The following is a 15,952-nucleotide window of genomic DNA, read 5'->3' as shown; positions in this document are numbered from 1 at the left end:
CGAAATGAATAAGAATCGCTATATTCTGCGGCTGTCATGGCGGTGTCGAAATGAAATTGCGACTGTCGAAATGAATTAGAATCAGGGCCCTGTCCTCTCTTTTTTCCTTGTCTAAGTTGTCTACGACCTAGTTCTGACATCTTCTGTCATTATTTCTGCTCCTGCAAGGCAATTTTTGACAATATGTAATATTTTTAACCACCACCGTCTACAAAATAATTTAATTTCGTTATTTTGTGACGAAAATAGTCGCACGCTACTGCTTTCTTTTTTCTTTGCTATTTTCACCGCTTTTACGGCGAAGGCTAATACCGCAATAAACGAAAGAAGAAGATAATAATAATAAGAAGAAGAATTAAAATCGACATATGACGTTTCGTATAACCTGTTTGTGTTTGTATTTTTTGTAAAATACAAAAAAAGCAACATTTCAAGGGGTATAGATTTTTTTTAACATTCATTGATCGAGAATACAAACAGAAGAGACAGTGAAATGGCACAAGAGGAAGCCTTTGAACAAGTAATTCACCAAGGTTAAAATTTATATAGTATATTAACTGTTTCCATTTGTTTTAGTTTGAAGAAGATGATGCAGCTGAAACAGCATTAGCCCTAAGTAGTGCAGGTAGAAAAAGACTCTTCAGTAAAGAATTAAGATGTATGATGTACGGTTTTGGAGACGATCAGAATCCTTATACAGAAAGTGTGGATATAATTGAAGACCTGGTCATTGAATTCATAACAGAAATGACACACAAGTAATTTTTTACTTAATTATCAGCTTAAGGCTTAAACACGTTTAAATGGCAACTAAACTCTATTCAATTTCAAGTTACCGACATAATAAACACAAGTCATCACCTGATATTCATGTCTGCATATGAGGAACACCTCGCTATTGACCACAAATTATCGAACTATCTTAGTCAGGCTAACAGGCACACTCTTCGGTTCTCTGCTCTGTTGAATGACGAGTGACCAAATGCTGTTTCCAGTATGCATTTGTTTACACCATCTGTAGTTTGAAGTTGAATATAGTTTTGGTAGCTCAGATCTGAATGTATCAGTTTTGAATGATGTGGGTCCAATTACCACTACAAAATAAGAAAGATTGTGGACAAGGAATTACAATAAGAATTTAAATGCAATGTTACATCAACTTCACATAATTGAAAGGCAGCTACATGAATTAGTCTCTGAGTCAGGCTAACAGGAACATACTTCGTTTCTCTGCTCTGTCGAATGAAGAGTGAACAAACACATCATGTTTCCATCATGCATTTGTTTACACTCTCTGTAGTTAAAGCTGAAAAGAGTTTTGGTAGCTCAGTCTGAATGTAATGGGGTTTAGTTATTTATTTATTTAAAATACGGGATAACCCCATTAACAGCTAAATTACAAGGATGCGAGGTTGAGACGTGGACACAGTGTGACAAAGATGAGCCAGTATCAACTCTTCCAGATTTATTTTTCTGTTAAGATAGATAATGCATAGTGTATGCAAGGCAGATGCATAATATGTATTTATGTATGTATGTACAGGTATATACATACAGTAGAACCCCGCAAATCCGAACTAATTGGGGGGACAGCCTGTTCGGATTCCGAAAAGTTCGGATTATCCGAAAGTTAGCCTAAGAAGCTAACGAAGATGATTTTTAAAAGATTTGAACTGCCACCGATCCCTTTATGAAACTTTATCCGCACGTTTATGCCTCGAATATTCTAAAGCTGAAAAATATTTAGATCACTGAAATATTAAATCGCTAACGCCAGTAGTTTTGTTTAGTCACGGGACATGGGAATTCAGTTATGTAAATGATTCATTTAATTTGTAATCTGGATATTGATTACACTATGTTTCTTATCTTTTTCAATGTTTTCGTTCATAGTATACTATGGGAAATGTGTATTATGCACATTCCTTTATTGATTGTGTTTAAGAAGTTTATTTTTAATAAATTTTCTGGTTCTCTGTACATATAATAAACATGTTTTTAAATTTTTATTTTGAATTTTTAAAAATTTTTTCACTTTCCGTTGGTTCGGATTTGCCGAAAGTTCGGATTTGCGGGGTTCTACTGTATATACGAAATAAATGTTCTGATTATCTGTGCTATGTCTGGTCCCATGGAGCACCGATAATTTATTTATTTTATTTATTTAAAACACGGGATACCCCATTGACAGTTAAATTACAAACAATATCAGTTTTCAAAACATAAATTACCTATAATGTTAAAACAATAACAAAAGTTACATTTAAAGTTCACTACATACTAAAAATATACAAAATATAATTAGAACAAAATTCAACAATACCATACATATATATCACAAAGCAAGAGATCTTTTGAACCGAGATAAAGTTAAATTGAAAATATCATAATCAAATTCATTTAATAGCCACATGTATCTGTCCAATGGGTTATGAATGCCATATGTTGTTATGTGGAAAGGAATGTTGAAAACCTGGTGGTAACGTAGAGCTTGGTTTGGAACATTGAATTTAATGTGATTTAACAGGTTTGGACAATCAATAAATCCATGTATGATCTTATATATAAATATAGCATCTGATATATCACGACAGTTCTTAAGTGGGGGTAAAGATAATTGTTGTTCAATATAGGAATAATCATGATTTCTAATGGCAGTGTGAACATGGTAAGCGCAATATCTCAAAAATCTATGCTGGACTCTTTCCAATGTATCAATATTATTCTGAAAATAGGGTGACCAACTGAGCAGTATTCTAAAATAGATCTAACTAATCAACAATACACAAACCTTGTTGAATTAATGGAGAGGTACTTGCAATTCCTAGTAACAAAACCAAGAAGTTTAGATGCCTTTATTGAAATAGTGTTTATGAGGTCACAGAAAGTAAGTTTCTCATCGAAAATTACACCCAAATCCCGAATAGAAGAAACATAATTCAATGGCATATTGTTAATAGTATAACTTGTTTCGATTCTATTGACTTTACGAGAAAAACTTATAAATATCGCAATATCTTTATCGCAATATAATCATGTAGTTAATCATAATGAACGAGTCCTAGATTTGGTATTTTCTAATATATTTTGTAACGTATATCAGGCAATTGACTATGTTGTTCCCATGGATAACCATCATCCAGCGCTCATCATTGATTTTAGTATTAAAAAAGAATTTAATGAAATCAAAATCGACAGTAAGCAGAATTTTAACTTTAAGAGAGCCAACTTTATAGAACGTTATAATGAACTCTATTTATCTGACTGGTCTTTTCTTTCCACTGATCTTGATATCAACAGCAACCTAAATGCCTTTTATCAGTATATTCACAGCATCTTCTCTAAACATATTCCTCTTAAAAAGAAGCAAACTAAACGTTATCCGATTTGGTTCAATGGTGATCTGATTAATCTTCTGAATACTAAAAATAGAGCTTGGAACGCGTACAAAAAATCTCGTAATATTCAAAATTACACTGAATTCAAGAGAATTCGTTCAGAATTCAAATACTTTAATCAAATAATATACAAGCGTTATGTGTCTCAACTAGAACTCAATCTTAAACAAGATCCTCGTAGCTTTTGGTCGTTCATAAACTCCAAGAAAACAAATTGTTCTATTCCTGAAACTATGTCGTATAATAATATAAAGCTAGAGACTTCACAGGATATTGCCTCATCATTTGCCGATTTCTTCTCAAAGTCATACACCGATATTTCTCCTCCCGACCATATCACTCCCAAATTAAATACATATATTGTCGAACAATTGCACATTCCCGCTTTTACAAAATCTGAAATTGAACAGGCCATAAGGAAGATTAAGCCGAACATGACGATGGGACCAGATAATATTCCTGCATTTCTCATAAAAGATTGTGCCCACGTATTTTCAACTCCTCTGTGTACTTTATTTAACTGCATATTATCCAGTTCGGTCTTACCCACACAATGGAAAGTTTCTAAAATTGTCCCTGTGTTTAAGAAAGAAAATCGAACTTCTATCCAAAACTATAGGCCTATTGCTATCATATCCAACTTTAGTAAAATTTTCGAGATATGTATAAATAAACACCTTTACACCCACATTTCACCATTCATAGTTCCCCAACAGTACAGATTTATCAGTGGTAAATCTACTTTAACAAATCTTGTTAATATCACTCAATTCCTGTGTGAAGCATTAGACAGAAATGCTCAAGTCGACGTCATATACACTGACTTTTCCAAAGCTTTTGACCGCTTAAGTCATAAAATTCTACTGAATAAGCTCAGTTCTATTTCAATCACACCTACGCTGTACAATTATTTAACTCTTATTTTACAGATCGATGGCAATATACACAAATTAGAGGTTTTAAATCAACCCCTTTTCCTCAGTTATCCGGAGTACCTCAAGGTTCAATTGTAGGGCCGCTATTGTTTGTGATATTCGTTAATGATATTGTTGATGACCTAGATGTTCATTCACTAATTTATGCGGACGATTTAAAATTATTTTTTGAAATTAAGTCACCCTCCGATTGCATTAGACTTCAAGAAAATTTAAATAAAATCAGTATATGGTGTGACACTAATTGTTTGCAGCTAAATGCGTCCAAATGTAATGTTATGTCTTTTTCTAGAAGCCCTTCTCCAACACACTATGATTATCATATACATAATACTTCCATTTGTCGCCCCTGCTCTGTTAAGGACCTGGGGGTCATATTTGACTGCAGACTATCATTTGTTCCACACATCACTAATATCGTTGCGGGTGCGTTTAGTACTCTAGGTTTCATTTTACGAAATGCGAAAGAACTTACCGATATTGACACTTGCAAATTGTTATATTCATCTCTTGTTCTCCCCAAACTCGATTATGCATCGATAGTTTGGTCTCCAATTTATCAAAATCACACAACTGTTTTGGAATCAGTACAGAGGCGGATTTTAAAAAGTATGCACTTTAAATCCACTGGCATTTATCCTGCTAGGGGATTTTCTGAAGAGCTACTTCTCGATAAAGTTAAGATGCAAAGTCTTCAGCGTCGTAGAATAACTCAATCTTTATGCTTTTTATTTAAAATTATTAACAATCAAGTAAATACTCCTGAGTTATTGCAACTTCTTAATCTCCACGTACCACGTGTTGCTTCTCGTACTTCACAAACGTTTTATGTTAACAGAGCCAGATCAAATATTTTGGTGCAGTCACCTCTAGTACAAATGCAAGCTCACTACAATGCGAACTCTGATCTCTTTGACATCTTCAATTCTAATTTACGCATCATTAAGAATACTGCTAACGATATTAGGTTGCAACCAGTCACTTTTTAACATCTTGCTGTTATATTATATATTTATTCTGTATTTTTGTATTTAATTGTTTTACATACTATGTATTTTCTGTTTTTCTTTAATTACTTTATAAGTTTTTGTTCGTATGTGAGTGTGTTTTTCTCATTTTGAGTTTTTTCACACACTTACATATAAACGGCGTTTATGTGGTCTATGTATTTTATACTGTTTTGTTGTTATGTTTATGATCTGTAAACGGTAAATTTACTAATACGCTTAATACACTAACCCAGAATGTAATTGGTCCAGTACTGTTATTTGGGTACTAAATAAATAAATAAATAAATAAATAAATAAAACAACATTTTTTTATATTCAAGTGAAGTTTGTTCTGGTTGCACCAATTATGTAATCTGTCTAAGTCATCTTGCAACAGAGCTTGGTCTTTTAGGCTATCAATAACTCTCCAGAATTTCAAATCATCTGCCAACATTAGACATTTGCTATTTAGGAAACAGGAAGTGACGTTGTTAACAAAGATATTAAAAAGAAGTGGAGAAGTGTGGCCACCTTGAGGAACTCCAGACGTTACTGAAATACTGTCAGACAGATGACAACCTATCTTGACTCTTTGGCGTCTACCATATGTTGAGTTTTTAATCCATTCAACAAACGTGTCATGAAAGCCTACATTAATTAATTTGTCATAATAGGAGTCATACTGTTTATGATATTATAAGAAAGTGTTCGATTCTTGTATCCCACCTGTTCTCACTTACGGAGCTCAAACCTGGACATTCACAAAAATGAACATGGACAAGATTCGAAAAATTCAGCGAGCCATGGAACGGAAGATGCTTGGTATCTCACTCATAGATTGGCAAACAAATGAGGCAACCCTGAACAAAACAAAAGTAAGGGATGCCATGAAACAAGCAGTTAAATTAAAATGGACACGGGCTAGGGCTAGACACAATAAACCTCTTGAAAATGGTAGATGGAGCAAAGAAGTTGGAAAGTCACAGGACCAATGTGGAAAAGCCGCACACACAACAGAGCTGAATGGAGAGAAATGGGAGAGGCCTTTGTTGGAAAATTTGAATAGAAAAAAAGGCCATAAAACAGTGGTTCCCAACCTTTTATGTCTGGCGACCCACCCTCTGATGTTTTTTCATATTTGCGACCCATCCGTCACTCATTATGATAGACAAAAATAAGGGGCACAGTCACTGTACGCTACTCAGCTACTGTAAGAGCCACGCCGTGACCCACCTTAAAACTGCCCGTGACCCACTAGTGGGTCGCGACCCACTGGTTGGGAAACGCTGCTATAAAAGAAAGACTTACAGTTACTGTTTTTTAGAAGTCATAAAAGGTGTTCTGCTTTTTTCATGTCAGATTATTAGCCAGTTCTTTGGATTCTATATTTATGTGTATACTTACACCTAAAAGTTTCTTTCTCTTTATTTAATGTCTATGAATCTCTTTAATAACTTCTTTAATGGTATAGGCTCAAAATTTCGGGACAATGTTTAATGCTTTCATTTTTTTCGAATCCTTAGAAAGCTAATGAGTATTTCTGGAATTTTTTTTATTTAGCTTTAAGGGCACAGAAAAATTCGAAAATTGAATTTTTAAAGTTTTTCTGGGTTATCATTAGTGTGACCAACTCCAATTCAGTCGAATTCGGGACAAGGCTGAAAAAAATACTTTCCGGAATCCGGAACTTTTCAGTGAAAAACAGGCCATTTTCCAAAAACAGAAAAAAAAACATTTATCAGCCATCATTACACTGTTGAATGCGGCATGCCTCGGGCAGCTGATACATGTAAACACCATGTCGACTTTTCAGGATGATATTTAAAATACAGAAACAAAAAAAGTCCACAGTTTGAGTTTTCGTAGAAATATAATACCACGATATAAAATGGATGTGTTTTAAATGTGGTATTAGTATCACACTCTAGAAATTGTCAACTTTTTTCGTCCCACCAATTTCTTAGAAGACTAACGTATTCAAAATTTTAAAATAGAATTTTACTAAAATGTCAAAAAATTCGGATGGCCCGGAAACCTTGTCCGGGACACCGGGCCACGACTTTGTAATTCTAGGCTAGTTGGTCACACTAGTTATGATTGAAAATTATTCTTTGAAATCTTCTCTTTCCAACGATATATAACACATTATAGTATAAAATATCCATGGTTACAAAATTATTTGTTTTTTGAACGGCTGAACTCAACTTACCGTGTACTGGTAGCTTATAGCATATTAGAGTGTTTTATGTTTTTGCGATTTCCCGAATACTAGTTTTTTAATTTTTGATGTCAAATATCTCTGGATCCTTAGAAAATAGAAGGTTCAAATTTTTACAGTAGTTGTAGATAGACAATATCAAGTATCGTGTAAAGTTTTATTGAAAAATATACAAAAACAAGTAAAATAAAAAATAAAATCCAAACTTTTTTGGGTTTTTTTGTAAGAGTATTTTAAAAAATTTTAAAATAAATGTTTCTTTTACTCTAACTTTACAAAAATCTACGCGGCACTAAAAAATACATCTAATTTCAAAATAACACAAAAATTAGTTCTCTGAGTACTTTGGTTACAGAGCTATGTAACATAATGTTAACATTGTCGTTAAATGGGACTTCGGGTGCCCTTAAGGCCTTGACAACTAATGCCCATTGACGTGATACAGTGGATTCTTCCAATCAGGTACCTAGTGTAGTGTGTGTGTTGAGTAAATGTCTTTTTCCTTAGCAAAGTCGATGTCATTGTCTTTGCAAAGAGATGCTAATTGTATCCGAACGTCTGTGGCTCCTCCGGTGAGTACTGATCCCACAAGGATAGAAACTATTTTCATTTATAAATTTTAATAAATGAAAAATTCTCCAGCAAGGTGAGATTCGAACTCACAACCTTTAGGTCCAAAGGTAGGCGCTCTTACCACTGAGTCACAGAGGGGGCTGAAAAATTTAAATGCAGAATGAACGATTACATGATTACCGAGGGCTGAAAGTCCCTGAAAACTTCTATAATGATGATTATTTTAATAAGTTACAGGGGTGAAAAAGAAGAGAAAATTGAGTATGATTTTTAATGTCAAATATCTCATTCAAAACAAACTTTTTTTTTATTCTAAAGGACACTCAGCCCTTGGTAATAATGTAATTTTTCATTCTGCGTTTAAATTATTCAGTTTTTTCAGGATTTGAAAAAAATAAATGTATTTAAAACGCATTGGCCCGAAATTTTGCGCATACGCTCTTAATATGAATGTAGCCCTAGAACCACAAGGTGAAATTAGTGAAACGATTTTCAGTAGGTAGGGTCACCGGCTACCCGAAAATATGTTTCAAAATAAGCAACATTTACATATTTTTCAAATTTATTTCACAAAAAAGTTTACTAAACGATTTGATTTCTAATCAGAAATTGTATTGTTACATAACAATAAGCAGACCTATTGTACAGAGTTAGTCAAAAAGCACTTACATTTGACATATACTTTTTAGGATTGCAAAGGTAATTAAAAACCAAGTTAGGAGTTGAATAGTTTATTCTAATATTCTTTACAATCTTTAAAAATACTAAATTGATATTCTGCATACATACTCGTACTTTTTGCACAATAAACACAAATATTGCTGCCTTTTCAAGCCTCAGGTGGAGTCAAAAATCTGCTGCAAATATGACTAAATGTGACCTTTCATAAAAACACACATCACCAGTTACAAGTCATGTCGTGAAATACTGAAGGTAGACGGGCGGACAACATCAGAATCATTAGAATAACACACATGTCAAAAAAATTTGTGAGGTAGGGTCACCCATCTCGTGGTTCTAGAATTAATAATAACCTCTTTAATATGAATTTAATAATAACCTCTTTAATATGAATCTGTTAAATATTTTAGGGCTATGGAAATTGGAAGGACTGGCCGGGTACAAGTAGAAGACATTGTATTTTTAGTTCGTAAAGACCCTAGGAAATATGCAAGGGTGAAAGATTTACTAACTATGAACGAAGAGCTCAAGAGAGCAAGAAAGGCTTTTGATGAAATTAAATTTGCAGGTAATGCCAAGACATAAGGATATGCATTTGATCCATGCATGGAAATTTTTATTTTTATACTTTATATTTCACACTTGCTATCACATTGTATATATATCTTACATACAGTTAATCCTTTCAAGACAAATCATACCAATTCTGGTTGATTAATTTTTATTGGGAATAAAACACAATTTTACTTTGAAATAAGTTTATTTTGATGTTCCCATTTGCACATCAGAAATTTCATTTTCTTATTGAGTTAAATACTATCTATGGGGCCGTCCATTATTCACATGATGTTTTTTTGCAATTATTTAACCCCTCCCCCCTTGTTGATACATTGTGTGGTTTAAGACCCTCTATATCATGTATATTGTGACATTTCGTGATTTTTTATAGACCCCCCCCTCTTTCGAACCTCACTTGATTAATGGATTGTAATCGTATTAAAATAATACCCCTATGCTGTAATCTTATTGTAGAGATTTAAGTAAAAATATAATTAATATAGGTACCAATAGTCCTGATTATGTTGTTTTCTTCATGGGGTTGACTTATGTAGTTGCCTGTAAAAGTAGTTTCACAAAAGTCAACTAACTTCACACTTAATTAATATGAACTTATCAAGTATGTACTAAAATATAATATAATTGTATGTACTAATAAAATATAATAATATTTTGAATACACTGACAATTTAGAATAATATCTATACTAGAATATAATTGGGTACATTTGGATGACCTCAGCGCCTGGACAGCTGAGTAAGCGGTAGAGTTCAAATGACGAAATGACTCCTCTGGAAGTCAGCCGCTGTGAGGTCTAGTACATACATATGCAGTAAGTCAAAATACATACAAAGTTCATAAACATAGTACATATGTACATACGTTTTAGTTACAAGGAATGAAACACCTGCATAATAAACAAATATATTGTATGTATTTCTGCATAAACAAAACAAAAATCCGCGGTCATATTTTGCCATATTGTCATATTAAATCCAAAAATTCGGTCCGCGATCATATTTTTTAATTTTATAATTTTTTTTTGCGTTCGGATTACCAGGGTTTGGATTATTAACGCTGTACTGTAGTATGTCTGGGGTGGGTAGAACATGTAATATGAATTGAACTTATTCTCTTGGCTTTTCGTAAAAAAACTTTAATCATTTTAATACATCCTGTTTCATGATTTATTGAATGAGTTCGCCTTTCAATGAGTTTACCTGTTAGTATACATGCGCGCATGTATACTAACAGGCATCATGTGTCTCACATGTATTCCATCTGCATGGAACGTGTTAAGATAATTTATTATTTATGAATTTGACAAATCTCGATTTAACCTTACCAAACCAACATTATTCATTATAAAGTATAAGTTCTGGTTCTTCACAATTTTCCAATTGGTTTTTGAAAAGGCGATTGTAAAGATACTGGTTTTAGGGTCAGTCAGGGTAATTGGAAACAGGTGTGATTGGAAACAGTATTCCCTACCACTAGAAATGAAATATCGCAACAATATCACATACATAGAATTATAATTCCATCTTTACTTATTCTGTGGAATGTTATTCAGTTGTTTACAAGCCAAGTGAATGTCCTTTCTGTGCAACTTAAATTTGATTGTTTTTAAACACAGAAAATCGATTTAGAAACAGTGCCAATATTTTACAAATTTCATCTCTCTGTATTAGTTAAGTGTAATGATTATATAATTTATAACTAATACAAGAATATTATTTATATGGTCTAAAATGTTAATTTGAATTTGAATTTTATTTACTACAAAAAGTAAGTACAGTAAGTGTTCACAATATTACCCCCTTAAATATTGAGCACGGGGTAAATGAAAACACCTGTTAGGGGTAAATGGAAACAATGTTAAGTAAATGGAAATCAAATTTTTATGATAAGGGAATTATTTGATTACAAGTCTTGTCATTTCAAGATGCTGATCAAGTACATCCGGAAGAGAAAACCAACGAAATACTCTTTGAATGATTTAGAAAATGCAGTGGCAGACGTTAAAACAAAAAAAAAAAAAAAAATAACATATAGGGAGAATGCTGCTTACTAAAGTATTTCATATTGCGTTATTTGCAACCGCATAAAGGGTAGAACCATACAAACTGATAAGATGGAACTAGTATGTCTACTGCATGGTCAGCCAAAACTGAAAACAATATTGTTACATGTTTAAAACTCTGAGATTGTTGTTTACTTTTACCCCGTTTTTTAGTTTTTTCTTAAAAGTTCTGGGGGAAATGGAAACTTTGAATATCTTATTTTTTTTGTGCCTTTGTACTGTAGACTTATCGTATAATAGTAAAAAAACTTTTATTTTATTATAATATGAAACAGTATATTTTTAAATAAATTTCAAATGGTCAGATGTCATGATATTTCAAATAGTGTTTCCAATTACCCTGACTGACCCTAGAAGTTACTTTCATGAGATATCTAAACAGGAGAATCCTATCTCACAGGATTCACTAATGGTGAAACAGTGGAAAATGCAATGTTAGGTCATAAAGCTAGGGGATGATATGTCTTTCTTGCAGTTGGTGAGGAATTTATTCCACTATTTACCATTGTCTCACTTCCATTTTCTCCAAATCTTCTCTGATTGCTGCTTCTACCATCTGGTTTTTTCCAAAATACATTGTTTATAAGATATACTTTGATCAGAAAAATAATTTTTATATTTATGAACACATAAAATGGACTGTGGGCACCATGGTTCATAAGACCATAGGTTTCGGTACTCCTGCTATTCTCAAAACTTCTATGTTAATTAATACTGATTTACCAGTAAACTTAAAAGGGTTAACAGTTATATAAGCTAATTTTTATAAAAGTGATAGTAAGTGCATTAATCTTTGTTTTTATAGTTGTTTTTGTAGTATGTAATATATTAGTGTTAGTTAAATTTTATGCTGTTTTTATTTTATTTTTACTCTGTAAACTCCTTTTTTGAGCTTTTGTAATAAGTTTCTTGTTTTGTGTTATTTATTTTGGTAGTTATTTACCCAAGACTAAAAATATAAGATACACATGTTTTTTTGATACTGTTTTTTTTATATTATTTTTATAGAATCAAAACATTTACATTATTATAATTTTTAAAACATGATTTTTTTATCTGCAATTGTGATCTAACCATTAGCCTTTCATGGTCCCTTACAAGATTTGTTTGATTTTAACTACATTTGAAACTTCACTATGTACATGTTTTATGTGTTTTCTGCATGCTTTTTTAGTACTGTAAAATGAGGTGAATAGGAACAAAACTTCACTAAGCAATTACAATAATCTTGCTAAACATATATGTTACTTTCGCTGGGCTATTTAATTTTTTTTTCAAGTTGGCTAACGTGATATGCCTTTAGGAAATTTAGGTTTGTGTTGTTGGGCTCACTGGTTCCTATGTTCTCGGCGTGCAAACAAAGTCGTTAATTTTGAGGATATTTTTCATCCTAAGAAACTTTCTCAGTAAGTACAAAATGTTTGGCAAAATAGATTGAAGAGTATTGTTTTTTTGTTTATTCTAACTTTTACAACAATATAACATGATGGTATTTTGATTTATGTGTTAACTTTTTTTGTTAACAACAATTTTTACTGTTACTTCATGAATTTGAGATATGTGGTGTGGATAGGAACATAATATTTACCGTGTTGCCAGTCACCCCACCTTTGGAAATTACTTTTTTATCTAATATCTCCATAGAGTAAGACCAAACGAAACAATATCTCATCTAACAACAAATTATACATATTACATTGATCCACACAAAGAGAATAGAAAGAACCATGCCTTGCAAAACGTGTTTCTATCGGTTAGCTATCGTGTCCAACTCCAATCTAAAACAAACTTCTATCAGGGTTCTCAACCACGCGTGGTATTAATGAACACAATTATTATGGGCACTAATTCTCAGCATCCGGCTCGAAGGACCAAATGTGGATTCCGTAAATTTGAAATAAATATTTTTACGGTTTTCCGCAATCACCAGAACTTTTGTCCAAAAAGTTTAAAAGTATGTAACAAGACCCATGAAGATTATGTGGCGCAAAATAGTTGAGGAATGAAAAACAAGACCAGGCAGGAATGAATCCACAATAGCTAAAGACAAGTTTCCTAGACAATTAAAGAAACTGGTTAATATTCTTTCAGAGAAAAATGCCAAATTTGAGTTTAAAAAATATTTTTTATTTCAACAATATATTTTTCCAACAATACAAAAACTTTATATTTATTTGTGTATGTTACTTTACACCTTAGCCACTTCTTACCTGTTTCTATTGACCATACAAATGTACGAATAGGAACACAATATTTTTTAATACAGGTGCTCCCATTCACTTTACTTGGTGGGGTGAATAGGAACACCAGGTTTTGATTTTTTTGCGATTAAAGTATTACCTTTTTAATTTATTAACATCTAAATAACAAAAGAGCAAGGTAAGACGCAAATAACAATGCATAAGTTTTATGTTTGCAATATGTGTTAGTGACATTTTTTTCAGTTCAAAGTTGAAAACCGTTCCTATTCACCCCATTTTACGGTAATATTTTTTCCTACTGCTCTGTCATACTTACTGAAGAAATATTAAAATCAAATTAATTTATACTAACCGACCTAAAACATCTGTTCATTGATTTGTGGCATTTCAGTAATGTAACCATTAAACATGGCCGACTCTTAGTGACTGTCATTTTGTAAGATAATTTTAAATGGAATTATATGGCAAGTAACACCTTATTCGTAAGCTCGTTTTAGGTTCTTATCAACAATACGTACACAATAATTATCAGTGTCACTCTTCTTCTTCTTGATGTGCCTATATGTGACGAATATTGGCGATCATCATGGCAATCTTCACTTTATCTACACCAACGCGGAAAAGCTGCACATATGTTGTGTTGAACCAGGTTCTGAGGCTCTTTAACCAGGATGTTCTTCTTCCTGGACCTCGCTTTCCAAATATTTTTCCTTGCAGGATGGCTTGTAGGAGGGCATATCTGGATTCATTTCGCATAATGTGTCCAAAGTATTCCAACTTTCGAGATTTGATGGTGGTTAGTACTTCTCGGTTCTTCCCCTTCTAAGGACCTCCTCATTTGTGACCCGATCAGTCCATGGGATTTTAAGAATTCTTCGATACAGCCACATCTCAAATGCTTCCAGTTTTCGGCACATATCTTCGTTCAAGGTCCTTGATTTAACACCATAAAAAAGAACAGAGAAGACGTAGCATCTCAGCATTCTTACTTTTATACCAAGAGAAAGGTTGTGTTTCTTGAAAAAGCCCCCCATACGGTTGAAGATTGATCTAGCGTTTCCGATGCGCGCTCTTATCTCTTGGTTGTTGGTCCATTCTTCATTTATTGCCAGAATGATTCCAGTTTTTTCATTGATGCAGCATTCAAGGTCCAAGCTTCCATTCCCTAAAACAAAGTCGAGAAAACGTAGCACCTAGCCAACCTAACTCTCAGCTCCAACTTCAAATCTCTTGTGCAGAGCACTTTTCTCATTTTGTTAAAATTTGCTCTAGCCTTTTCTATTCTGATTTTGATTTCCTTTAAGTAATCTCCTGTGGAGTTGATCATTGTTCCAAGGTATGCATATTGGTCGACTCGTTCGATATTGGATCCGTTTATGAAGAGATTTTCGTTATTTCTTTGAGTTTTCGATATTCTCATAAACTTTGTCTTCTTGACTTTCATTGTTAGCCCGTATTTTTGTCCAAACTCTGCTATTCTGGTCACCAGCCTCTGAAGATCCCCAATATTTTCAGCTAAGATAACAGTGTCATCCGCATATCTAATGTTAATGGGAACTCCATTTACCTTTATTCCAGCTGTTTCACCCTCAAGAGCTTTTTTCAAGATCTCTTTCGAGTAGACATTAAAAAGAATTGGCGACAACACGCATCCCTGTCTCACTCCACGTCTGATTTCAATTTCCTCTGACAGCTGGTCGTTAACACATACTTTTGCTCGTTGTTCATAGTATAAATTCGATATAATCCTGAGGTCATTGTAGTCCAACTTCTTTGATTCCAGGACATGCATTAATTGTTCATGTCGTACTTTGTCGAATGCTTTATTATAGTCAATCAAACACGCATATATATCTTGATTGACGTCCAGGCACCTTTGTATAAGTATGTTCAGTGAAAAAAGAGCTTCACGAGTTCCAGGACCTTTGCGAAACCCAAACTGCGTATCATTAATGTCTATGTCCAGTTTATGATATATTCGGTTATGGATGACTTTCAGTAGCAACTTTAGCACATGGGACATCAAACTAATGGTGCGGTAGTCGCCGCATTTCTCTTGCGTTTTTCTTTTTAGGGAGGCAAATAAAGATCGACGTCAACCATTCTTTGGGTAATGTGCCTGAGCTATAAATTTTGTTCAAGAGTACCACTAAAACATCAATATGCTGCTCATCTATAATTTTTAAAAGGTCGATAGGAAGCATGTCAGGTCCTGGGCTTTTCCTGTTTTTCATTGTTTTTAAAGCATGTATTATTTCTTCCTTTGTAATATCTGGACCTATTTCTCCTGAAGTAAGTTCTATGTGTTCCAGGTAC

General features: G+C 33.2%; 1 protein-coding gene across 2 annotated transcripts in view; it reads left to right on the top strand.

Moving 5' to 3' along the window:
• The first annotated feature begins 247 nt into the window (after positions 1-247).
• The window catches only part of LOC114331002 (transcription initiation factor TFIID subunit 13), an 88,085-nt gene continuing 72,380 nt past the window's right edge, over positions 248-15,952 (top strand). Inside the window, exons 1-3 of one of the 2 annotated variants that reach the window (XM_050651611.1) lie at positions 248-520; positions 577-758; positions 9,205-9,362. In XM_050651611.1, the coding sequence (XP_050507568.1) occupies positions 494-520; positions 577-758; positions 9,205-9,362 (367 nt within the window). In that variant the 5' untranslated portion in view covers positions 248-493. The remainder of the gene's footprint in view (positions 521-576; positions 759-9,204; positions 9,363-15,952) is intronic. The other variant, XM_028280453.2, reaches the window with a different exon arrangement.

The sequence above is a fragment of the Diabrotica virgifera genome, chromosome 5, assembly GCF_917563875.1.
Source record: "Diabrotica virgifera virgifera chromosome 5, PGI_DIABVI_V3a".
Classification (NCBI taxonomy): Eukaryota; Metazoa; Arthropoda; class Insecta; order Coleoptera; family Chrysomelidae; genus Diabrotica; species Diabrotica virgifera.
This window is presented reverse-complemented; position numbering and strand designations above follow the sequence as displayed.